Here is a 27804-nt window from a genome sequence, read left to right as displayed (position 1 = left end):
AGATTTCTGTAAGTTCCTGAAGAGGTGATCTTAAAGCCAGAGTGTAGTTGAGATTTGGTTGCTGTTGTTGTTTTCATAACTTTTTAATCCACTTATATGGACTGGAGATTCTTAACTGACAGGAGTCATACTCAGTGTGGTGTTCTGCTACTGTAGATCATCTGCTTCAAGGTTTGGCATGATGCATGTTCAGAGATGCTCCTTTGCATACCTTTTACCTGTATACCTGCAGAGCATTCTCTGTAAACCCTAGAGATGGTTATGTGGGAAGATCCCAGTAGATCAGCATTTTCTGAAACACTCAGACTGACAACAGCAACCATGCCACTTTCAAAGTCACTTAAATCACCTTTCTTCCCCATTCTGAAGCTCGATTTGAACTTCAGCAGGTCGTCTCGCTGATATCTGTATGCCTAAATGCACTGAATTTCAGCCAAGTGGCTGGCTGATTAGATATTTGAGTTGACAACATAATAAAGTGTCTATGAAGTTAATGCCTAATTAACTTGTTTTTGTCTACCAATATAAAAAATTAAATAAACTAAATTATTTTATCTGTATGAGTGGCTTTGCACTGAATATGAACTGAATTAAATCTGAATCTTTATGATTCAACCGTGTTTTTTCACAGCCTTCCACTGTAGCGCAACAATAAGAAAAAGAACATGAAACATAAATTATCTGCAGGACTTTTTTTTAGTACAGTATTTGTAAAATATTGTGGTGCTTCATTTATTCGTGTAAAAAATCTGAATATTCCACCACTGTTTAGATAAAAACACACGCATGTTTGTTCGGTCTACTTCTGAGGTTCTACTGACCAACAACAAAAAAGAAACAAAAGACAGCACTCTGTAAATATTTCTGTTATTGTTTTTTTTTATAAACTTCGTGCAATACAGTGTTTTAAGTTTATCACACATTTAGATAAACCATAATCATTTATCTAGATATATCTATTCTCAACTACATACTATTCATATTGCCCACATAAATGCTATCTGTGTGCATTTTTAATCACATGTTTTTCTTTTTCTGAAATGAAATCAAAAAAATTAAAATAATCTGGAAGCATCTGGTCATTGTTTTTGTTTCTTCATTATTCCACGTAGCAGGTGAATCCACAGTTTCCATCTAGCTCTGCAGTCACTCGGGACAGTTTGGAAGAGGGTGGGATGGCTGGGCGTTACGTGTGTCTACATTCTCATCAACATAAACAGCGCAGAGTTCAGACTCAGGAGTTACCGGGGAAGCACAGTGAAAGGAATCTTTGGGGAGCTTAAGGGGTTGTCTCTGTGGTGAAGCCGCCATTGGTGATAAAGTAGGGAAAACACTGATCGTGTGGCCGTAAATGGGCAGATATGGCGGGCCAGGGTTGGCGGTTGAAACCACCCGACAAGAGTCCAGGGACGGCACTGGGAGCAAAACACTTAAGCCAAACCTGCTCGTTCCAAAATGCATACCCATTTTGAACAGTGGTCCCGAAAAACATGTCTATAGACGTTACAAACATATGTATGCATAATTACAATGTACAGGTATCTTTTTTAAACCCTTTAACCCACATATACAGAGTGTTTTTCTTTTTTGCCACTGAAAATGATGATTTGCATGTGTCACTTTGGGACTTTTCATAGAAAAAATCTGCTTTTTTTGTTTTGTTTTTCTCCTCAGGCAGCAACCTTTACCTGATTCTGTACAAAGGTGTAATTCTATGTCTCTTTTTTTTCCTGCTACGTCTGAGCAGAGGTTCTGTTAATGCCCAAGAACAAACATCTTCAACACGACTAGAGCTACAATTACTACTGTTCACACTGATTAGAATGGAAATAAGACTAACAGAGGCCCATAGAAAACTCAGACTCATAATAACAATGAAGTTGGTGAGCTGTCGCAGTCACTCACATTATTGTTGCATTTCTTTCGGTATCAATATTGGAAGACAATTTACAGTATTCACATCTGACTTCATCATATAAATGAAAATCATATAATATTTGGGTTAAAAAAGAAAAAATAATTATACAGGCTCTCATTCTCCCACGTTATTGTGCACACTCATGCTGGACACGGACATATTACAGCTCACTGTTAGTCCCAGTGGCTCTGCATGGAAGAGATTCACAGTAAAAGTCATAAAGGAAAAAAAAAACGTGAAAATTAAAATTTCATTCTAAATTATAGTGTTTGCACATACAGCTAGCCTGTAATAACTCTAAGAATAATCACAACAACAATTTTACATCAATGATGGTCTGGTTAAATTAGCGGTAATATTGCACAAAAATTATGTGAAACATTTTCATAATAGCCCAAGGTTAATTGCGTTTGATCATTAACAAAATAAATCATTTCTAGCACATTAAAATATCAAAATAGTTTTATTGTGAAAGTTCATTGTTGTTGTTATTATCGCTCTGTTATTACTCTTCTTTTTATTCTCAGTGAGATTGAGTAGACTAAATAACAGTGAACATGGAGGGAGAGATGTAGCGTTTTACCTGTCTGCCTGTGTTTCTACCTCCTGTTGAGCCTGCAGTGCTCCTTTCTGGCTTCCCTCTTTCATTACCCATCCTCCTCCCTCCTCACCTCCTCTAATACCCTTCCTCTACACAGGCGTTGTTTTTCTATTGAGGGTGTTAGAGTTGCTCTCCCTGTCTCCCTTCAGCCTGTCCAGAGTCCCCATCCCTCGCTCCCTGTCGACTGTGGATGAGGTGAAGGGCGGAGGGCCAGAGCCCACAGAGTTGGGAATTGGTGGATTGGAGTTGGAAGAATTGGAAGGGTTGTGGGACTTGAGTGATGGGAGAGTGCCGCTCATCATCACCCCCCCTCCCCCTACACCTCCATCCTTTGGAAAGCAGTTGTGGAGCTGGTAGAGCGTGGCCCTGTCCACCGTTCCATACATGGGCGGCAACCCTCCCAGCTTGGGGTCACGGGACAACGTGTACAGGGAGATGTCTCCTCCAGCCAGGGCTGTGTGGGAGCGAGAGTGCGGGTTGGGTAGAGTGGACACTGAAATGGGGCCCTGGGAAAGTAGTGCAGAGGGGGGCAGCCCGAAGTTCTTTCCTCCACCTCCCCCCACAGGCGAGGGGTCTCGGGAGCGGGAAGGGTCGGTGGAACGGGATGAGGAGCGAGAGCGGCGGCGGAAGCGGTAGCTGGGCAGGCGGAGCATGGCGTGCGTGGTGCTTTTGAAAATGTCGGTGCGAGAACGGCAGCGGAGCTCCTTGTTCTTCTCGATGTAGATGTTGACAGCCAGCACCCCCACCATTTCAGCCATAATGAAGGAAAGGCCTCCAAAGTAAAAGGACCAACCATAGGAGTACTGCCATTTCTTATCCTCATCCTTCTTCGGAGAAATGTCCCCCAGCGCAGCCGAGATGTAGACAATCACACCAATTATGTTGCTCAGACCTGCGACAGCACAAAAATACGATATTTATAAAAGATGTACACAAACATGGGCCTGCATACAGTGCTAATACATAAATTCGTCTGACATTTGTTAATAAAAACAACAGGTAGCCATTAAATTGGCAGCGGCAGGGACTCCCAAACAAAGCATAGAAACTGTTGTGCCACATGATATTCTCCAGAACACTGTTCACACATCTACCCTGCTAAAAAAAAGTTATAGCAACCATTTAAAACACATCAGATCTCAATGGAAAAAATGCAGGATATCTACACTGATATGGACTGGGTAATGCATTAGGTACAAATGGATGTTACATCATTTCAAGGAAAAGAAAACTGTCATCCTACAGAGAGCTGAATTCAAAGACACTGCAAAACCAAAGTGAAAAAATGATGCAGGACTGAAACAGATTGTCCCAAATCTACCGGATTTAGATCAAGTGATGGTGGGAGCCAGTTAATGGTATCAATTCCTTCATCCTCCAGGAACTGCCTCCATGCTCTCAGTAGATGAGCATTGTCATGCACCAGAACGATCCCAGGACCCACTGCACCAGCATATGGTGATACCCAATGGCAGTCAGGGTGCTGTTGCCTAGCTTGTAGAGGTCCTTGCATCCCTCCATGGATACGCCTCCCCAGACCATCACTGATCCACCACCAAAACAGTCATGCTGAATGCTATTACAGGCAACATAACGTTCTTCTCCAGACCCTTCCACATGTCTCACGTGGACCTGCAAATTCTAGTATTCTATGGCAAATGCTAACCTAACCTAACAGTGCTGAACAGTGAGGACAGGGCCCACTAGAGGATGTCAGGCCCTGAGGCCACCCTCATGAAGCCTGTTTTTGATTATTTGGTCAGGCACATTCACACTAGAGGCCTGCTGGAGGTAATTTTTGACCCTAGCCAAATGCAAAACTAGTGAAAAAACAGTCAGGAAAAATAAGGAGGGGAAAAATGTCATTTCCTCTCTAGGGGGTTGTCTCACTGTTGTCCCTCTAGTGCATCCGTGTTAATTTCATTAACTCCAAAAGAGATGAAACTGATTAACAACCCCCTCTGCTACTTAACCAACCAGATCAATATCTCAGAGGTGTAACTGACTTGGCACTATACTATAAAAAAGTGTTCCTGTAATTTTTTTTAGCAGTGTAGATAAATACATGAAGACATGTGCACACAAGCACAGATACTGATCTACATACAGAGTTACGTAAAACGGTCCTCACTTACCTGCAGCCACGAAGAGGATCCCTGCCCCCAGGATAATGTTCCTTTTGCTTTTATAGAAACGACTAGCAGCAATGCAAACTCCTCCCATCAGCAGAAGGATGGCACTAAGGATGGGGAAGATGTTGGAAGCCCTGACTACCCCTAAAAGGATGGAAGATGAAGAGTAAATGAAACTAGCAAGAGGCTATTACTATGCATATGATAAAGTTTGTGTAATATAATCAAATTACCTAAATAAGCACAAGTTATTTACAATGAATAGCTCTTGTATACAGGACAGAACAGTCAGTTATGTCATAGGCTTTCTAACAGAGTATCACAAGCATTTTATTCTGAAATAGGTCTGTTAGAAAAACCCTATACAAAAAATAAGATCCTTGTTGCAACTGTGATTGGCTTCTTCATTAAATCAGCATGCAATTGTTGTGCCTGTGCTGCAGGCAAATTTACAAATTGCTCTTCTGATGTGTTTTTGACAAAGTAGCTGCTCAGAGAGTGTTTATTGCAGTCTTAAGGAGTGCATCCTGGCACTACGACAACTAGGACTAAATCTTTTATGGTCATTTGTAGCACTTTCACATTTAAAGAAAAGATTTATTTTCTGTCTGAAAAAAGTACCACAAGGCTCCATTTTTGGACCTCCATCTTTCTCTTTGTACCCATTTGGCACTATTTTCCAGACACACAATATTTGCTTTAACTGTTATGACTGTCAAGTTTATTTTTATAGTGACACACATTGGTACATGCCCTGTCCAGCCTTTCCTTAACTGGCTTATTGATTACATTTTCCAAATTTTAATGAGAGCAAGACAGAAGTCATGTTGTTTATGTCCAGTGGCACCAACTGCACCTCCTGTGTCACATTTTCTTCTTGACCTTATATAAGAAATTCATTATCACCAATTTAGGTGTGAAAATGAATCGTTCTCTATAGTTCGATCCTCATGGGAACACAGTGTCTAATTCCTGCCTTTTCCAGTTGAGGCTGCTGTCATAAATCAAGCCTCTTCTGTCCAAGTGCAAACCTTGAAACATTAATACATGCTTTTATTACGTCTCATCTCGATTACTGCAATGCACTTTTCATAGGAATTAGCTTGACTTCACGCTCCTTTGCATCTCCTACAACTGATGCAAAACGCTGCTGCTAGATTTTTATCTCATGCAAGCAATAACACTCCAATTTTAGCTTCTCTACACTGGCTTCCAGAGCCTTTACAAATCCAGTTTAAAATCCTTTTATTTGTTTTTAAGTCTCTAAGTGGTTGTGCCCCGTTTCAGCTGTGTGCGCTGTTACATCCTTACATCCCATCTCGTTCTCTCAGGTTAGCAGACCAGACGACTTTGCTTGTTCCAAAGATGCAACACAAACTCAAAGATGATAGAGCTTTCATAGCTGCGGCTCCATATATGTGGAACAATTTGCCATCGCACGTCAGGCAGTCTCCTTCACTTGCTGTTTTTAACTCTTGTTTACAGACACACTTTTACGCCATGGCCTTTGACCCAGTGTGTTCTGTAACTTTTACCCTTTGGCCTTTGTTGGTCTTTTATGTTTGCTGTTATTGTACAGCACTTTGATCCGCACTGTAGTTTTTTTTAAGTGCTTTATAAATAAAGTGGTATGGCATGGTAACCTAAGCCATGTTAAAATAAGAAATATAAGGAAAATCGTTCTGAGCTGACATCAACTCGACACAAGAGTAGAAAACCCATTGGAAACCAAGCATTTAGTGCTGTCTGACCCCTGACCTTTTGGCTCACTGGGATTTCTTTCACTGTGCTTAATATGATCATCTAACATTCAAACTGTAAGAGGCACAGGTCCCTATAAGGATTACAAGGAAGAAATTATAGCCAACCTGTTTCTGTGCTCCTACTGTAGTGACAGGTGGAGAAAAAAATTCTATGTCCTTGTTAAACAAGGTTTAGAAAATGTAAGAAAAATGGGTAAAAATGCTATGAAATAATTAAATATGTTGAAATTTGCTTTAAATAAAATACACAGAATATTTTTTGAGGAAATTAATTACTCAGTTCTAGGCACACAATTGAATCAAACCCTTCCCATGTGGCCCCCGGTCCTTTCAGGAGGTCTGCCAACCACACACACACACACACACACATATTAACACGCCTCTCTCATCTAGGACAACTAGGCCACAGGAGAGAAAATGCCACCTAAATGCCAGCAAAATGCCTCTGCAACATTGTAAACAGAGCACAAGCTTTTCTTTACGTATGCACGGGCACACATGCATCATATCAGTGCAGAAAGACATGACTGCAGGGCACTGAGCACGAACTAGGGCACCCCTTCTCTCATGGCTTTGTAAACCATGTCACGTGTTTATTTCTTAATGTGATTGAGAGAATGAGCAATAAAACGCCAAGTTTAAAGCATCAAGGCGTCATTTTATACTTTGCTCTTAATTTGTTCTCAGGTTGTTTTTTTGTTCCCCCTCTACATCACCCACGTCTGGCACTTCAGGTAATAACTTACGTAGGACGTACTCTGCCCCATCATGGTCAAAGTCTGCATCCTCTGGGAAGTGGTTAATCTGAGAGCACACTCCTCTCTTCACTCCTGAGACAGACAAGAAGAAAAATGGTGACCAGACTCAACAAAAGGCAACAACTCAAAGCTGAAGTCTTATGAGAACAGTTTCTATCCTCTTGATGAGGAAACTGACTGATTGACCTGGAAAATGTTGTACCATGATTTGAAAAATGCGCTGAATGGTAAATTTGGGTATATTGTTTAGGAACATCATCGAGGTTAATGACTGTTGTTGTAATTACAGCTTATGTTAGTAACGTCACAAACACACAGTGAACGCACAGGCACAACGTAAATACATACAAGCAGACACACAGACAGACCGATAACTACCCGGCGGGGTCTTGCATGTAGACAGACAGACGAACGGAGGGACGCACGGAACGATGATGACAGCCCACCACTGTTGTTGGTGGATGGATTTTGAGAAAGGTGGAGTGATGAAATGAAGAGACAGACTGAGGGAGAGACGAACAGATGTGGGGTGAGATGGTCTCTCAGTGCTCCTACATTTCCACAGGTAGGTCTGTAAAGAAACAGATGGTGGTACAATGGGAGGGAAATACTGGATGAGCCACATGGATCAGGCATTTTTGAAACCCCGCATTATTTTATGTTGGCATTTTCCGTCGTACTTTATTAAACCACAAATCGAGGACTGTGAAAATACCACCTTATGCACACATGTTCTTAGAGTATTCTATATCTATAGTCTTATATAAATGTAAGAGTTAGTTTTAGAAACACTGGTTCATGTGGTCTTCTGCCCTAAGAGGCAGAGAGAGTGAATAAAAGTGACGTTTCAGGGGCCAAATAGGCTAGTCAGTATTTCAGAAGCTGCTGATCTGCCGGGATTTTCCCACAAATTCATCTCTAGGATTTACAGAGAATTGTCTGAAAAACAGAAAACATCCAATGTGCAGCAGTTCTTTAGGTGAAAATGTTTCATTGATATGAGAGGTTGGAGGACTGCTTCGTGTAATAAACCTCATTACAACCAATATATGCATCTCTCAATTCATTTCATGGATTCCCATCAGCTGTGTGATGCTGTCATGCCAATATGGACCAACATTTCAGAGGAACATTTCCAGCACCTTGTTGAATTTGTGCCAGGAAATAATTAAGGTAGCTCTGAAGACAAAAGGGTCAACTGAATAAAGTATTCAGTGAGTGTATGTGAACGTGCTTCCAATATCATCTCACTACATGACCTCAAACACAGCTGTGCTAAGTGACTCTAGCAGCTGACATGTTCAGTATCGGGCTCACACATTTGTGGGATTATCTAACGAAAAATCACACAGACAGATAAAATCTTCATTGACCGGTAAGTCAGTGCAACTCCACCTTAAATGAGTCTGCAGAGGGGAGAGGAGGACAGGACACGTCTATATCCACAGCATAATGTGCCACCCACCTGCAGGCATAAATCTTTTGGAGCTAGCATGTCCTGCATTTCCACCCCTTCTACACCTCACTGCATCACTGCACAACTACTGAGCATCTATCTTGGCTGAATACTCCACAGGCATCAAGGATACTTGACCTCTAAGCCACGCCAAGACTCTGTCAGCTTTACTGCAGTAGAAAAGGCTGAAAACGAGAGGAAACTACAAGGAGGCAAAGATGAGGACAAACCAGTGAAAGATGAAATGTATAATGTTTGGGGGAGGAAGGCAGAGGGATAGCAAGTGGAAAAAACTGAGAGAGAGAGGGGTAAAGGAAAGAGTGGGTGGGGGTGCACTGCAGCAGAGCTGCAAGGGCTAGAGCTTATCTCTAATTGGCTGCTTTGCTATCAGGAAGCTTAGAGATGAGGACAAATTAGCTTTGTACAATGACCAAGCCCAGGATGGGCCAGGGATGCTTTATAAAGAGAGCCAAGCGGTTTTCCTGGAGACAAAAAAAAGCTTTTACCTCAGTCTGCATGTGAGCAAAGGCACAGATCGCAAACTCACACCACCCCCTTTGCTTCTTCACTGTTAACTCCATCCCAGCTTTTACTGTAGAGTGTCAGGCAGGCAGTGTAATGTATAATGAATTAGCAGCTTGTGTTGCAGTGACACAAGAAGTGAAGATTGAGAGATGGCTGCTGCCAGATTCTGTATCTTCCACCACTTGAAATGAGAAGCCGATGGGTGAACAGAGGCTTTTGTTTCAGCAATTGACTTGAATGAATGCATCCTGAATCACAGACAATGATTAATGGATTATTTTGGATGAGGGTTACGCTTCAGTATCACGTAATTATATTGCAATTATGCAAAATTGTTTTTTTTGGCCCTGTAGCACGGTCGACCAAATACAAATGAAATGTGTGTTGATGCTGGTACTGCTGCAGTGCTGCGCTCTCCTGAACAAAGTTTTTCTAAAGTCAAGTGAGAGGTTATTGCTGTTAGACTCTGATCCCATTCAACAGAAGAACAATGCATACTATTAAAAAAATATGTGACTGAATAATGGGAAATGTATTCCCATTTATAAGCTTTAACATTTCAATGAGATACGATTTTCTAGTTGGACCTCAGGAGCAGGTTTCAGGCCACCAGCTTGAAGGTTAATTAATTGAATATAGAAAATAATAAAAAAGCCAATAAATATAGTATAATAAACAGAGTATCAAAGTAACTGCATGCAGTGATTAATGCCACATGTGATTTAAACAGTGGTTCAATTCATCTGCTGTCTGCACAGCATCCAGTCTGAAACCACCACAACCATAACTTAAAGTCAGACAATGCTGTGAGTGCCCTTCCACCCTGCAACTCTATTATCTCTCTCAGTTGAATATGAACCTAAAGATCCAGAAAGTATCTAAGAGCGAGTCTGTTAGATTTAAATTTTGACCTACACTTGCCCTGTCCCAGCCTTCTCTGCATACTCTGAACTGGAATCAACAGTCTTAACAAATCTTTTTCAAACTTTTTCAAACATGCGTCTACGTAAGTCCAAATCCCGCACACAGATTCCTGTCCATGAAAGCTCTTTTGTTACCTTCCAAGCAGCATATTCTCCATAGACCGGAGTGGGTGAGAGCACCAGGGTCCTTCTTGTCCTTATTATGAGGGTCATCCTGGGTGACGTTGGCTGTGCTGTTGCAGATGAGGGCACGGGAGTACAGCCAGTAGTCCGTGCCTATTGCCACCGTCATCAGGCCGAAGGCAGCGAATGCCCCCACGGTGGTGAGAAGGATCTGGATCCCCTTCTCACACACCATGCCTTTAAGGGAAACAAGGAGGAGGAGGAAGAGGTGAGTGAGAAGTTGGAGAGAGTGGGCATCAGGAGTGCAAATAAAAAGCATTTATTGTAGAGCAGAAGAACAAGGAAGAACTTAACAAAGTGCAGTTTATTAAAAAAGACAGCAAACAAAGAAGGTGAGATGATGAGGAGCAGGAGGAGGCGAGGGGCACCGGTGGGAGGGAGAGAGGGAGGCGATGAGAAAAGATGAGCGCAAGGTGTAGGCGGATGTGGGAGGTGCATAAGTGGCTCTATGATGTGTCCTTGGAGGAGAGTTTGATGACTCTGCTGACTCTGCTTAACAAGACAGAATTGATGTGAAGCACAACAGATCTCACCCTCCCAAACTCAGTCTACTCCATATTCATGACCCTGACAATGTTCTCCCCCTCGGTATCAGCAGGGCTCGATGCACACACACACACACACAGAGCAGATTAAACATGGGATCACCTTGCACCTACTTCTATTACAGAGGCAATGTTGGTGAACCTCTTACATACAAACATCCATGTATACACTCACACATTACATAATTCACTTACAGCCTTTCACATTGAACCAGGCAAGTGTGAAAGACAGAAAGTTGTCTCAGTATCGCAGAGTTGCCTCCACAGATATTTCTGTTGTGTTAAAAGTTTCCTTTTCACAGACACAAATGTGCTAAACCTGACGGTGCAGAGAGTGACAAAGTGAGACCTACCTGACGGCGAGTTTCTATCCTTCGACTCAATTTTGAAATCTTTCTTTTCCTCGTCAGTGAAGAACGTGCTGTCCCCTCGATCCGGACAGCATCCATCGACTGTGTTCACCCGCTCTCCTCTCTCCTTCTTGCTCTTGTCCTCTCTCTTGCCTCTGTCTCTTTCTCTCTCTTTCTTTTCGACTCACTGGAAAGTTGGTGCTGGTGGAAGTTGTGGACGGTTGTCCCGCCCTCTGCCCGTCTGCTGTTAGCAGGAAACTTGCAGATAAAAGTCCATGGTCACTGCTCTGCTGCTGCACATGAACAAAGACAGAAATATATTGCACTGTATTACATTTATGTACAGTAGTAAATATTAAGTCATGACTCTGCAGATGAGAGTTATTACGTAACGGCTGAGATGAGCCATTGCTGTATTTAACTTCTTTTCACATGTGCATTTATAAGACTTGTTGCTGGTATCATGGATAACAAAGAGCTGTATAAATTAGGACTAAATTAATAAATGGACTCTTTTTGTTGCTGTGATTTTTGGGTCAACAACATATTATGAAAAAAGTAAATGTGGCACTTTACATTACTTTCCTTAAATTAAAATGTCATTTTGCCAGCTCAACAGTAGGGTTAGGTTAGGTCTAGGGTATCCTTATATTTGAGAAAAGTGATATTTCTGTTGGCATGTGGTCATTTAGGAAGACTTCCATAAAATTCTTTAAGTTATCATGAATGAATTTAAGTTATCCCAAGTAAGATTTATAATATGTTCAATAATTTGCTTGGAACCAAGTCGCAACCTCTGTGGATTGAAATAGAAACATGCAGTTCCTCAAATGCACAGCTCTACAACAACGTTATACATTCACCAGCCTTTTTGTTAGGTGCATCTAATGGGTTGGACCTTCTTAAAGCTGGTGTTAAGGCAACCAGTGTGTGCCAGGGTGTGCCAAGAAGATATCCCCTACAACATTATCCCAACGCCACCAGCAGCCTGAACCATTAATACCACATTTATCAGTGGATGGCTGTAGCTCAGGAGGCTAATCGGAAGGTTGATGTTTCGATCCCTGGCTCCTCTGGTCTCCAGTCTGCATGGAAAGATACTGAACCCCAAGTGGCTCTCCCATGTCTTCCAAGGAGTATGTTAGATAGAAAGCACTTATGTGTAGAAAACAATACTTGTATGAATGAGTGAATGGGCCATGTTGTATAAAGCACTTTGAGTAGAACAGAAGGGCGGTGTACAAGAACAACTTAATTTACTATTTATACTTTCACACTTTTAATGTCAAATTCTCACCTTACCTTCTGAATGTTGCAGCAATGTTTTTCTAATCTTCTACTGTCTAATTTTGATGAGCCTGTGGGATTTGTAGCCTCAGTTTCATGTTCTTAGCTGACATGAATGGCACTTGGTGTGGTCTTCAGCTGTTGTAGCACATTTGCTTGAAGGTTTGACATGTTGTGTGTTCAGAAACGTTCTTCTGTATACCGTGCTTGTAACAAGTGGAAGGCAACAGTTTGAACTTTGGCTGCCTTCCTATTATCCTGAAGGAGTCTGGCCATTCTATTCTGACCTCTAACATCAACAAGGCATTTCCCCCAGAGAACTGCTGCTCACTGGATATGTTGTGTTTTTCCATTCTCTGTAAAACACAGAAATGGTTGTGTGGGGTAATCACAGCAGATCATTTGTTTCTAAATTTCTCAGACCAGCCCATCTGACACCAACAACCATACTTTAGTAAAGTCACTTAGATCACCTGGATTCCCCATTCTGATGCTTGGTTTGAACTTCAGCAGATCATCTTGAATGTGTCTAGATGCCTAAATCACTGAGTTGGTATGTGATTAGGTGATAGTTGTATTAACAAGCAACTCAACAGATGTACTTAACAAAGTATAGCTGGTGTATGTCAGGCTTGGGATAGTTATGCAGTCCCTGTTAGTTTTATTTATTTCATTGTTGGGTTTTAAAGATTATAGCAGCATTGCTGGTAGTAAGAAAATTATCAGATACTTCAAGTGGGCAATTATTCTTAGTGCTAATACTAGTGGTATGAAAGTAATAAATGGAAGTAGCCGTAATGTAAAGCATAGTACAAAAATAGCTAATTACCCCTTAGTGGCATATACAAGCAATGAGATTTTTTTCAGCTCACCTGTTTAAATTTTATTCAGGCTTAAAGTTTATTTATTAGCGCTGTGGCTGCCTTAACTAGCCAATGCTAACTGCTAGCTTTCTGCTGGGATTCACCACTTCGTTTTTAATTCACTGAGCTTGGCCTCTTAACAGTTTGGCCTTTTATATATTTAATTGTACTAACGGACCTCCCAAAAATTCACCTTTGGTAAGTGAATGTCTCATGTTACACATCACAGTTAGCAGGCGTATGTGAGATGCACTCAGCTAGCTAAGCTTGTTAGCATTCATGGGTAAATTAGCACTCCAACCTTGGTTATTGAATCTGAAATTAAAAATGGTGAAACAACATTTTATGTACTTGAAATCAGCATACTGTCACCGTGAGGCATGCTGATGTTAGCGTTTAGCTCGACTGCTGCCTAACAGACCTGTGTGGCATTCAGGAATGTAGACGGTTTGTAAATTAATGGAAGTGTATGACATGAGTTATGATTTATTTTCCATGCTTAGGGTTATGGCCAAATTAGTTTTTCCATTTTCAGCTCTACGCTCTGTTGTGTGTTTTAACACTGTTAACAGAAAGTGTAATCACAGGAGGGACAGCTTCACAGGCTAAAGAGAGAATGACTCCAGAGCAAGGGAACTGCATCTACTCTGAATAAGAGGAGCAAGAGGGGGAGGCAGGGAGGACCAACCCGACATTGTTACCATAGCAACATTGAATTCCAAAGTCTGGATCAGCATCGAGCAAGGGGGGTGGTGGGGGGTGACAGAGGGAGAAAGGGGCAGAGATGGGAAAGAAAGAGGCAGAAATAAGGCAGATATTTCAAGTCACTAACAGCGTGTTGACTCTGAGACCCGGGCAGAAGGATGAGCGCGCTAAAGCTTTATCAATAGATAAATGTGTGACCACAGCAACACAGATGCTCTGGGTCACACACACACGCACGCTTATAAATACACATGAATAAAGACTAAACGGCATCCGTTACCGAGGGCACAGGAAGTATTTCCTTTTCTCAGCGTCTTTGTATGATGGGTTTTGAAACAAACATGAGGGTAGGATGAAGCAGCACACATTATTCAGCAAACATTATTTAGCAGACATAATGCAGTGCAGTCAAGTCTGTTAATATTTGATGATGCAATATGGCACCGTGATCAAAATAGGTTACATCCTGTTTGCATTGTGAGGCCCAAAACAGAGCTGCCTCAGAGACAGAAAAAGAGACATGGAAGGAGAAACGGTGTGTGTGTGTGTCTGGGTGTGTGTGTGTGTATGCACATTTCCTCTCCAGTGCTTCTGAGGATGGGTCTAGTCCAATCTTATTGAATCCCAGCAATGTTCCCCTCAGCTCGCTTTGGTTAGACAGTTAGCCTTGTATCTCTGCTTTCAGGCATCTTATTATGTAAACTGTCAAATGACACCACCACAGTGTGGCTTATTATTTATACATTGTGGGTGAATATGTGTAAGCAAACAAGCGAAAGTGATTGTGTGTGTGTGTGAGTGTGCCGTATGACCTTCCAACCCTATCAACATGCTGCCTCTCCCTGTGGAAAATACATTTCTAGAAGGGATTACACTATCTCCATGGCCTAAAAATACAGTATCTAATCTGTGTGTACGTGTGTGTGTGTATAGTCTTTGACTCCATGTAATGAATGACCTTAAGAATAACCTACAAAGTTACTCTCCCGAGTAAAAACTCCCCTGCGTGGGCGGAGATCATAATTGTCATTTAATTATCTGTAATTTCTATTTTCCAGCAATAATTAAGAAAGAGGGGAAAGAAGAGAATGGCACAGAAGCTAGAGCAAGAGAGCGTGAAAGAACAAGAGGCCATGAAAAAAAATTAAAGAGCTGCACAAAAAATATTAAAGGGGTTCAAGGTCAGATAAGGGAGAAGGCATTGTAACTTTTCTTTAGGCTGACAGGAGTCTTACTTTTTTAAAGAAGTCTTTATGGTGTAGTTAAAAGGGTATGTGAACATGACATGCTTCATTTGCAGTTTAAAATGAGTAGACTTTGTACTTTGGGGAAACATATAGTGATTTAGGCTAGGTGTATCGGGTAAAACAATAAAAAAAGAGACTCCAATAACACTGTCTCTACCAAAAACCTCCTCCATGCAGGGATTTTGTTGCTCTATGAAACCCCACTTTGGGATTTTGATAATGAGCCATAATGCTATAACCATGCAAAGTAGACTTATTATGAGCTGTGACAATACAATGCTTTGTGCTCCTGTGGAAACAACAAGTCCGTATTATGTTAACAATCTTTGACAAAAATACATTTAATTTGAAATGTTGCAGGAAAGAACTACTCTACCTCTACAATCCTAAACTGATACACTCTCTGACTGATGGGAGTTGCTGTTACCGTGGAAATGTTTAAACCCTGCAACATCATGTCACTTAGTCACAAAACCTCAAAAACTGTCAGAGCGATGATTGCATTCAGGAGCGAAGCACTGTACCATAACCAGGCTATATTACTTTACGGCCTGATTATTGACAAAAAAACCCTACATCATGTTATTATACAACACTATTATTAATCACATTAATCACAAACCCTTTGATAATGAAAAGGATTCAATTCAACTGCTATGGAATTAGAGACTCACAGTTGGTTATTTAAGGAGTAGTTCCTTCACCATTAAAAAAATGATGTACGGTCCTTTAAAGTTTCTTTTTTTTGCTTTTCTTTTCTTTTTTTTTTTTTGATCCAAATAGTTTTTTTATGGTCATGATTCACCTGTCAACCGGTACTATCTCTTTTTTTTAAATTCAATGTCTGGTTAGAAAATACAGAAAAAACATATGTTAGAAAGTTTATATGGAAAATTTCTTCATTTTAAAATGGTACGTTATATTGTAACTTTACAGAACTTTTTTCAGTGTAAGGAAGGCACAAACAGGAAGTTCACTTGTGGAAATGGAGAACTTATAAAAGTGGGATTTCTATTGTCTGTGAAAATACTGGTATAAACTTTTACGTAAGATAAAAGTGTCATATAACAATATAATTAAAATATGGGGATGCCATGCATTTAAACGCCCTTGTGCACCACACCAGCCTTTCTTTTTAGGCAGAATGATCATTTCTACCTAAAAAGGTCGTAATCATAACCAAGCACTACAACAATTTGCAAGATATTTTCCAATACTTTTTTTCCACAAAACTGTTTGTTAAAGATGGAAACAACAAACTTGTTTCAACACTTGAGGCAAAAACACAATGTCGAGTATAAGCAGGCTATGATGGCATGTGAGAAGAAGATCCTAACAAACCACAGAGTAAATAATTCATCTCTGTAACTCTGGTTAGTTGCACTCCAAATGACAGAAAGCGCAAACAGTGGATGGGAAATACTGATGACATTATATGGTGATGGCCTTAAACAGCTTTAAAAACCTTGACCCAAGATGCAACATCCCAGGCCGAAAATATTTTTCTGTTATGTTATGTGACAATATTGTGCAGCTCCTGAAAAGCGTTACAAGGTTAGTTACTGTTAAAGTGTTAAGCAGTTATGTTAACACTTTTACTTCTCCACTGAAAACACTACCCGAGCTCTGTGAACTGGATATATGCTACTGTTTGACTATAACTCTGGTGGTGCTGCTGGAACTTTGTAGCAATAGATTCACAGTTTGATTTAGGTAGTCTTTCATCAATGGAATATATCTTTTGTTTTGTTTACACTAATACATATTGCTGTATTGCAAACTGCAATCATTAATATATCGTGTAATCAGTATTGCTTTTCTATATCATCATAAATATCATTATCATTAGTGATAAATACCGTTATTGCAAATATAATGATATAATTTTGAGGCTACAGCATCCACCCCCTAGTGGTCAGTGTTGAGCTCTGCAGAGTCTTTTGTCATTTTAAAGCAGACATTTGCAGCTGACAGTGTTGTTAATCTTGCAAGCACTGGGGTTGTACTCCTGACTGCTGATTGGCCGATCCATACACTCGATGATCTACTGTGTTACTGACACAAGTGGGACATCAGTTGCATGCCAGAGTTAACCAGTTTTTGTAGCAGAAAGAACAGTAACACTTTATAATACAGCCTGCAACCAAAGACATAATTCTTCTGTAATTAAATGGAATTTCCATGTATTTTGTTGTTCCACGTAAATAACATTGTAATAATGTTTAGATGGACAAACTTAAAGGTAGTAAACTAGATTAAGGGGCTCAGTCAGCTTTTTACAGGAAACCAAGAAAAAATTATATTGTAGGTAAATTTCAGTAGTGTGCAAGTCATTTTAAGTACTGCATACGTAACAACACATGCATGTATTTTGCAGGAAAATAAATAAGAATTGTACTGTGAGCTTAAGTTATTTTAAGTGTGGTAATACATCAGCATAATTATGATGTGAGATGGGGAAATATTGTGACTTTTCAGACGTAAAAGGCAAAGTTAAGTCACTCCATAATATGGTGTACTCCTGACATAAGATGGGAAAATATTGCTTTTGCTCAAAGGTAAACACACATTAATTAAAATTACTTACAGTATAATTTGTGTCGCTCTCCCTGCAAAATAGCTGGAAGTTAGGAAAGATTAAGTCACTGCATAATATGGATCTTGCCCCAAAATGTAAGATGGGAAAATATTGTTTGTCTATTGTACGTCTTTGTCTAAATTACTAGGAAATTATCCAGTACTTACAATTGCTTATGCACTACATACATTTACTTACAATATAATTTCTGGTTTATTTGACTTGTTACCCTGTTATTCATGTGTAATGCCTTTATATATTTTCATGTAAATATAATTACAATGTAATTCTTAATAAAATCCATTGAACTCCCATTTTATTGCAGGAGAATTAGACGCGTAGTAACGAGCCGTATTGCAAAGTGTTACCGAAAGAATACACCATCTGCAACAAACTGGGCATCTTTACTACTTTGAACTTGCCCAACCTAAAAGAGATTTCTAAGTCTAACTTACTTAACATTTACAAACTGTCCGCATGACAGACAGACAGGCAGAAGGATTTTGTGTATTTTATTAAGATATGGGCAGGTCTGTTGTTATCATTTCTGTGTAAGATAACAAGGTTAAAATGATTTACGATGCACCAATGCAAGCTTAATGTCTGTTTATAATTCATTTAGGCCAGGAGGGCTCACAGGTGGAGTGCACTCAAGTTTAGGTCACAATGCACTCAAGTGCCTTGTGGCAGATATAGCTAGAAAATCGGTATATTTTTTTGGTTAAAGAGTAGATAACTTCAAACGGCCAAGATTTTCTAACTGCACCCTGAGGAAATAGTGGATAATTAATAGTGGCAGTATTATTTCAATAATTACGTCACAGTGATTAGTTCAAACGTTAATGTGGACAAAAGATTTTACACATTTAGGTCTGTTTGCAGGTCCTGTGGGGTACTACTGCATATGTGCAGAAATCTGTACAAATGCCCTCTGTGGCTCCCAAGGGGGCTGCGCAAGATCTGACAAGCGATTTCACTTGACTCAGTGCTGATCTGAGCTGAGGAATACAAAAAACAGGAGGAGGGGGGAGTTTGAATATGAAAGAGGTGAGCTTAGCCAGACCTCTAACTCTCTCCTCACCCCTGCTTGAGGCTAGCAGATCAAAGCAACATTAACCACTACTAACATAGCAGACCTGAATCTCAAATCCACACTGTCAGCGGTCATTGTGTACCGTGCTTAATGCAGGTGCCAGGTTGAAGGATGAAGAATGTGAGAAATAAATAAGATAGTACCTGTAGCTCAATTCTGATCCTTTTTTAAACTGTTGCGAGCCTGACGATGTCATAAGAGTGCACTGCAGCATCACCTTTTTTACATTATGAAATAGTGGGTTCAGAGCCACTCTTCTCAGCAATAATTTTCACACTGGTCATAATAGCAAATGATTGCAGGAGTGGTGATAAATTCTGGATAGTACTGCAGTTTGTGTGGATGTAATATACACATTCCCCTTTGCCATAAATCTGAGCATCCCAGACCTAACACCCTCACAGTGATGCCTTCATTGTATGTTGCCAGCTAGAGGCAATTAGCTGTAGCCGGACTTACTGCAGAAACAAAGGCTTTGGAAGCGAGCGGCTGCAGGGACCATTACAGAACCAGGCTCTCACTTGCCCAAAAAAACTTCAGATATAATCAGATCTACCTGTGTGACTCATTCCCAGCAAGGCAGGCCACCTTGCTTGTATGAAATACAAGCATGCCCAATGAGTTGTGGCGCTAATAATGCAGCCATAAATCACACAGGAGATTTGAATTTTGTAGCAGCTGCTCCATTAGCTATTCATTGCATAAATCAGCTACCAAACTGCTTGTTGAATAAATGATGACAGCCGTAATAAGTTTTTCCACACATGTGAAAGGCAATGGTCCTGCATGGGCAAGTGTGGAAGTTTTCAGTGCAGCATCTACACACACACACACACACACACACAAAATGGTATCACATGGAAGGAAGAATTATGTCTGGTCTCCAAAGGACCAGAATCAGGACTGTAGTTATTGAAAATGACATAAGCTAACAGTGAGTGCTTGACCAAAAAAAAAATAAAAAAACATGCATTAGGCCTACTTATGATGGCAGATCTAAAAATACAAGCCGAGTATTCTATTCTGAGTTCTTGATGGCGGCAGTGAACATTAGGAAAACATGCATAAATATTCAGAGCAGTGACTCTTGGTAGCCGCAGTGATTTTTCCCCTTAATCATGAGAAAGAGCTACACACCTGAGCTTATTGCTGAGCTCCCACATCTGGCAAGTGCACATTTACATCTTTGCACGCTCGCATGCAGAAACACACACGCGAATGCACAGAAAAAAAAAAGAAAAATAGAAAGAAATCCACACGCAAACGAACCAAGCACATATGCGGCCTTTAACACCCACAACTGTCAAAATGATGACAACAAATGCATAAAATAGGTCATCTTTAAAAGGTGCTTTAAAGTGTAGCTGAACTGCCATTAAGCCCTCGTGAAGAGTCTGCTAAGATCCTCTGACTCCATGTGACCAAGGCTTTGCCTGTCTGAGCAGAAGTGCCTGAGGAGGCAGTGGCAGTAACACCTTGGTTTAAGAGGCTCTCAAAATAAAGTGTCTCTGAATGACTGGATGCTCATGAACCCGTGAATCCATGCTTAAACACATGGACACTTGCAACCATGAACTTTAAATATTCCAGTCTTCACAGATTAAAGTGCTTTCTGACAGCAAATCTAACACAGAAATTGCCCTTTAAATTTATAGTTATTATACAGAAAAAAGTGAGTTATCCTGTTATGTAAGTGCGGCAGGGGAGAAACAAATTAACCAGGAAACAAGCTTGCAAATAACTCAAGAAGAAAGCTGCCCTTTGTAAAGATAGAAAAACTGGGGATTATAATTATTTTATTACTGCTCTAATACAGAGTTTAGTCAACAAGGAAACTCAAACAAGTGCCTATCCAGTTTAACCAGGGAGATATCTTCCAGTAATGTGTGATCAGCAGTTAAATTAGGCCTGCAACAGATTTTCATTACTGATTCATACGTTATATGACTCTCTCGTTAATTTAATTTTAATTACCATTTGGCTTCAAATGATTAATAAAATGAGAGAATTGAGATGAAATGATTATTGTACTTCATTCTGTTTTTGAATCCCTCTCCCGCTTCACTTTTGCACCTCCCTTAAAGTCTAAATACACAATGTCATGCTGTGGCATATTTAGTTCAGTTCACATTTATTTATTATTTATTTCATTTTTTTTTCAGTTGGTTTATAATTTATGTTCAAAGAAATGCACCTAAATACAAATAAAGTAAAATTAACTGATAGGTTTCAGCATAAATGAGTAGTTCTAATGTGGTGCCTGTTTTCTTTACAATTTGGTTCCTGTTAACAAAATATCCAACTTACCTAAAGCCCAAGCATGTGATTTAAAGATGTTTTAACTGTCTGACAAGCAGGGTATCCAGTGCATCGTGTAAGAGAAATGCATGAAATCTTCATTAATGAGAAGGTAAAAATGAGTCCTTGAACCCACTAAACAGAATATTTCAACATATGTAGCATAGCTAAATATGTAGCTTAAGATGCTAAGTTAAACACTTGCCGCATCATCTTCATTATTTCTTAGGTTGATGCAGTGATGTTATGGATGTTTTTTATTTTTGTATAAACTGAATAACAAAGAAAGTTTTAAAAAATGATAAATGTTGTAATTAATAAGCTTTTCTTTGATAGATCTCAGCCAGTTGTTTAAAAATATGATATTCTGATTTTCTTTCAGACATGTGAAACATAAACTGATTTCCTGAACATTTGTTATGTTTAGTGATTTATTTACTCGTCTACGCTCTGTCCACCTCTGCTTGGATCAGCTGTGTTGGGATTCCAAACACACGTGTTGCCAGAAAAAGCCACCGATTGTATCTTTACATTTTGCAATTAAAATGGGAAGAGGTGCAGGGATTTAATAAAACACTTGCAAACATAAATGGAAATAAAGGATGTAAGCCAAAAACAGTTTGCACAAAACGAGCATGTTTTACACATGGCTGTAGACACTCACTGTTGTACCTTTATCCTGACCTCCTCTGTACATTTAACATTACCCATTGCAAACCTTTCAGTTGATTTTGCAATGGTAATGCCAGATGTATCAAAAAACTAGGAATTCAGGGTAACAACACAAAGTACATTCAAACCCGACTCTTACTGCCTCGTGGCAGCTACACAAGTCACCATCATGAAGTTTTTGCTTTTCCAAGTGTGGTTTTTCCTGCACTTGTGGGTGTCATTTTTCTTCAGTGTTTAACGATACACTAGGACGCTTGGTTTCCTGTGACATCCCTAGGTTTGTGAGAATACACATAAGCCTATTTAAGAAACTGTTGAGCAAAGTTTTCTCGAGATCTGCATACTAGATAATTTCTGGATCGTTTCATAAATAAATAGGGAAAAGAGTTGATGACAAATGTAAATGAGCAAACTCTTGTGGACCTGGAGTCTGCTCTGTTAATCACTCAGCTAATCTCGAACAGATGTTTAGCAGATAGTCATTCATTTATTTACTCATAGGCTTAATAGTAGAGTGATATGTCTGCACCTACTCTGAGTCACATAATCTATTTCATGTGTGAGCAGCTTCAATATTCTAATATAAACAACTAAGACTCTCACTCACACCTACACCGTTTTGTAATCTGTGTGTGGGATTTAGTTACAGGTGCTGCAACCTGTATCTCCAGCCTCGTGCTGGCCTATCAGACATGCTAACACGGTTTCTGTCGTGTGTTTATGCTGCATGCTCCTGCACACACGGACAGGTCAGCTAACAGCATATCACTGACACAACACGGTTCGATCACAGGCTCTTACAACCCTGCTCTTAGGCTATACAAGCTTAAGCAAAGCACTTAAAAACACTAAAGCTCCGGGTTAATTGATGCATGGGTCATAGCCACTGAGAACGGAGTCATTTAGAATGCTTTGGATAAAAGCCTCTGCTCACTGGAGTTATAAGCAGTGTTGTGTATTGAATGTAAGCTTTCCCAATACTGCAAGACTTGCTAAGTGTAAGTTTAGACTTTTTCTTTAAATATGCAGGAGTATCTTTTTACTCATAGGGTAGAGATGAAAAGTTATGCAGTAATGTGAATGAACATTAGATTTTTAAGGGGCTGTATTTTAAACTGAGGCATTTGTGGCTCTTGTACAGCACCGGGCTTCCTCCTGAGTCGAACACTAAAGAGAGGAATGAACAGTGTGAAATCTCAGACCATCAAGAAAATTGCAGCAAAGGCATTGATCCTCTGAACAACAGCTACATGACAGATGTGATGATCATTGCAGAATTGCTTCTCCTCAAAGGGAGAAAGCAAGATAGAGAGAGAAAGAGACCAACCAGGAGTGAAATTTAAGCGAGACAGGTAAACGAGTGGAAACAGTCAAAAGTTAGAGATCCTTTCCGATTGTTGTGGACCGCTTGAGCATTAGATGATTATGATTTGGCCAGCGTTAAATAACACCTACAGCCTGTTTGGGCTACGCATCAGTATTGACTGCAGTGAGTCACCTTAGAGTGTAAAAAGCAGATCTTAGAGCCAACTCAGGATTTTTGAAAGTGATCCAAAATCCACAGAGACTTTCATCAAGGCCACATGTACATCATACACACACGGCACAGACGGTGTTTAGCACGTGGGAGGCGGAGGAACTGAGGGGGTGTGACAGGGCCAAGAGCACTTAATGAAAGAATCACTGATAGCTGATGAAGAGGTGGGCGGCCAATGGCAGCACCATGATACAAAAACGACACCTTTGATTTCTCATCAGACAAAACCGAACCTTTTAGGCCCTTTCGGTGTGCAGTGTGTAATGTGAAACTTGCACTTTATGCTGGCTGTCATTAAGTCACACAACTGAAGTTATAGCGTAAACAGTAACTGCATGCATTTGCACAGAATTACATGCAGTTAATTAAGGATTTGAGGTGTAGTTAAGAAATGAACAATTTTAGGCTCTCATCCATTATCTCATTGCTGATGATATTTAAGAAATGCACAAATATTTCAGTTTAGCTGCCACCCAGTGCCCACATTTGGCACAATCACACAGGAAAAGTTCAACAGTAAACTTGCAACATCAAGTGACAGAAAACAAAACAAAACAAGGGTATAAATGAACAGTGTAAAAGCAGAGCGCTGACGGTCATTTATGCTGGCTTTTTAAAACCAAAGGCTGGTCCCCAAACGGAATAGATGCAGCACTCAGTAAGAAGCTGAGCTTTGTGGGTATAAACTTGTGCTACAGTCATCAACACTGTAGTCGAGCACAACAGCGTATTTCTCATTGAATAATGAAAATTTCTGAGAAAACACTCAGAGCTGTAACCTGCCATGAGCTGCAGGCACAATGAAGACAGGTATAAGTCACTGTGCTGTTTGCTGACACTGCACAGAAACTCCTGAATACTGCAGTGCACACTCCTACATAATCTCCAATTCAAGACGTTTCAGTCCTCCTTTAGCAATGACATGATGTGAGCTGTGATGAATACTGAATGGCTGATCGCGTGCCAGGTGTTCGGTGCCCTTTACCTCTGGATCTGTCGAAGCTGCACAGGTTGTTCAATGAGAGCAGACTGTGGAAAATAATGGAAAAAAATACGCGTCTGATGCAATGATGTGGCCCAGGTTCAACATGGAGCCAAGATGAGATGCTGGCCCTGCACTCCAAAGCGGTGCATAACACACTGATGAGACACATACGAGCACAGAGCCACGGGGCCGAGAGCGTGCAGAGCTGACTTATAGTGATGCGGACTGCGGTGCATTTGTTAACAGAGTACGCTACACACATCACCCTGCCTGCATAGGCTGCACGGTGGAAAATGGACGCCTAGCATCGAGAGACCAGTACAGAGAAAACTCAGCGGACTGGGACACGAATGACACACCGAGACGCGCATTCGCACACGCTGAAATAACTCTCCATCCTCGGGGAAGCGGCCGATCATGTCAGCGAACGCAGCAGATATTTTAGTCTCCACAGCTGCGGTGTGAATGCAGGCAGAGCTTAAAAACGAGTTATTAAAATGATCATTTGCATAATAGACGTTGCGGTCGCTAATTATAGGCCCGCGCAAAAATAGGTGGGAAAATTATCATTCAGCATTTAATCGGAGAGAGGGAGAGGCAGATGGAGAGGGGTGGTGGAAGTCTGAGAAATATTATTAGTCTTTTCTGGAATTACGATATCAACACTGTCAGTAGCGCGTTAAGTTGCAGGCAACGTGAAACAAATCAATGTGCTATGAAAATGAGCCTGGATGAACTGTCATTCATTAAGCTGCAAAGTCAAAACAACAGTGTCTCAATGCAATTATAATCATTTTAAAGAAGCTTACGGCGGTCTTACCTGCAGGCGCTCTCTCTCTCGCTCTCTTTTTTTAAATTTCAGAGCTTCGCAGCGCGTTGCACTCCCAGAGAGAGAAGGGGATGGAGGGAACAGGAGAGAGGAGGTGGACGGCGCTAAATAACGGGTCTATCGAGGCAACAAAATAAATAATTAAATCGAAAGGGGTGAATAAAAATCATGAATTTAGGAGCAAAAAGGAAAAAAAAGAGTGAAGTCTCAGGTCCCGGTTAAATTTAAGTCTGAGATGGAAAATGGTTCAGCGTGTGTGTATATAAAAAAAAAGGCTAGTACAAAACACGTCACTGAACACGGATTTGTCTACAGTGGATGTGGCCGCTGCTTGTGTGTACTCGGGGAGAATGCGTCTCCCCCTCCCCTCCGGTTGGATGAGCGCTCGCCCGCCTGTCTGCTCCTCCATCTATTTCTTCCACACTGTGCGCGGCGCGAGCAACTTGTCGCATCACACTAAAACTCCACGCTAAATGTGAATGAGGTTGGATCACCGACACAAGATGAAATCTCCCAAAGTAGCCTATGTTGTGCTACGAGATCACTACGAAGGCATGACCCCCCTCACCCACCCCCCGTCTTATATTGAGGGAATTGGTCTGGATGTGCTTATTGGAGCGTGTGCCACACGCGCATGGCTGCGCGCTCGTAAGTAGCCTATTTTGACCAGCTCGTAAGTGCGCGAGTGTTATTGATGTCGATATTTCTTTTTTCCTTTGCTGGAGAGCGACTTGATGGAGCGCCAGTGGGACACTTTTCCTCTGTAGTGATGATGCTGATGATGAGGGCCGCGCTGGTAGTTCTGGGAAATGGAGCACAAGCGCAGCCCTGCAGAGAGAGGGAGAGAGGAGGAGGGGGAGGAGTAAGAGAGAGAGAGAGAGGGAGAGAGAGAGAGAGAGAGAGAGAGGTTATAAGACGGAATCAAACATCCACAGGTTAATATCAGTGTATCAGCAATATCAGCAAAAACGGAAATTCAGCAGTAGCGCTGTAATATTTGTGGTAAAATGATCAAATCATCTGGGGAAATTACACAGCTGGTGTGGGATCTCACTGCTGATGGTATAGATCGGATTATTTCACGCGCAGATCTATAAAAATGAAGCCAGAGCTGCTGACCTCACACAGCATTTAGTGTGCATAAAACAGAGTGAGCGAACAATGACCTTCAATAGCTTTAAAATGGCTTTACTGTCTAGTTCAACCTTTCCCTCCCTCTCTCTCTCTCTCTCTCTCTCTCTCACACACACACACACACACACACACACACACACACACACAGAGGGGAAGAGGCAGAACCTAATACAGACTGACAGGTCTTTCATGCAGTAATGGTGATGGTGAAAAGAGAGATCCACTCAACACACACACACACACACGCACACAATGAAACCCTGTGTGTATACACACAAACAAAAGGCAAAGGAAAACAGAAGTCAACACACGCTCACGGTGTAAAGTACATTATTGCAGAAAAGTGTCCAAACAAGCAGAGGCCACAGTTTAATCTCACTTGTTTGCAGCTGCAGTCGGGCTTCATTCATCAGGAGAGACGCTCGCACACAGGAAACCCTCAGTCCAGATGATCACACAGCAGAGTTTACACATTGTTCTAGTTTTATTGACTGTGGATGTTTGACTTTCTGATGTAAAACCAGGCATGCTGCACCTCATATGCATCTACGCACATGTTTAGCATCTTGCGCTTCATTTTTAATTAATACTGGTTAATTTCAGTCAGAAATATGTGTGTTAACTTTTTTTCTAAAGATTGATATGAGTTACGGCTTGGTCATAAACCACAGCGAGGCTGTTACACTGTAAGTATTATTAGTTCACCTACACGACGCCCTCCTTTTTTGTACTTCCTTTGTGACCTTCACCAAAAACTGGCATTTCTGTCTTACTGTGTCAAACTTTTAAAAGAGACAGTGTTCAGCACAGACATCCCTGCTTTTGGAGACAGGAATAAGTAACATTTTTTTATATCTCTCACTGTTTATTCTTATCATTTTCTCAAGTCTCACTGTGATAAACACAAACACACATGCCAGCAAATGCAGCCACACACACACAGGCACATGCACCCATACAACACTCTGATCAATTGTTGCCCTCAGGCTGTTCTGGCGTGCCATGACTGAGGAGGGAGTCTGGTTAACACCCAGTGGTTCATTGCAGTAGAGCATCCATCCACTTGCAGGTTCCCCTTAATCACAGAGAGCAGCCAGAAGCCAGGACACTGTCTAATCACATTACTACAATATTGTAGTAGTAGTAGTAGTAGTGCAATAATATATAAAATAATTAAAATGAAATGGCAATATTTCAAACATCTAACAACAGAGGTGCAAACAGAGCACAATGAACCCATATTAAAAGTTTTATTGATATACAGCAGAGCAAAGTGAGTGTCAGAGGTCAACTTTTTAAGAGCAGTGACTTTCTGCTGCTTCATATAGCACCAGATTAGACAGCATTAGTATCTTTGAAACACTAAAAAAAGGATCCTTTTGCCCATTTTTTATTTTAGAAAGCTGGTATGTGGAAAAAGAT

The 27804-nt window shown here is 40.8% G+C and overlaps 1 protein-coding gene across 4 annotated transcripts; it reads right to left on the bottom strand.

Moving 5' to 3' along the window:
- Window positions 1–851: 851 nt before the first annotated feature.
- On the bottom strand, window positions 852–25779 carry cacng8b (calcium channel, voltage-dependent, gamma subunit 8b). Of its 4 annotated transcripts, none has more exons than XM_005455386.4 (6): window positions 25240–25779; window positions 11158–11447; window positions 10212–10436; window positions 7161–7244; window positions 4655–4795; window positions 852–3411 (listed from the first exon to the last, which is right to left on the bottom strand). In XM_005455386.4, exons 3-6 carry the CDS (start codon window positions 10432–10434, stop codon window positions 2609–2611), a joined length of 1251 nt encoding a protein of 416 aa, XP_005455443.1. In that variant the 5' UTR covers window positions 10435–10436; window positions 11158–11447; window positions 25240–25779; the 3' UTR covers window positions 852–2608. The 4 variants fall into 4 exon arrangements, with proteins under 4 accessions (XP_005455443.1, XP_025767257.1, XP_005455441.1 ...); XM_025911472.1 differs by lacking the exon at window positions 25240–25779 and adding an exon at window positions 24420–24443; XM_005455384.4 differs by lacking the exons at window positions 11158–11447; window positions 25240–25779 and adding an exon at window positions 7551–7743 and having other exon boundaries at window positions 10212–10428.
- Window positions 25780–27804: the final 2025 nt, after the last annotated feature.

The sequence above is a fragment of the Oreochromis niloticus genome, linkage group LG11 (genome assembly GCF_001858045.2).
Source record: "Oreochromis niloticus isolate F11D_XX linkage group LG11, O_niloticus_UMD_NMBU, whole genome shotgun sequence".
NCBI classification, from domain to species: Eukaryota; Metazoa; Chordata; class Actinopteri; order Cichliformes; family Cichlidae; genus Oreochromis; species Oreochromis niloticus.
Note: the sequence above shows the minus strand (reverse complement) of the source record. Positions and strands in the feature narration are given on the sequence as shown.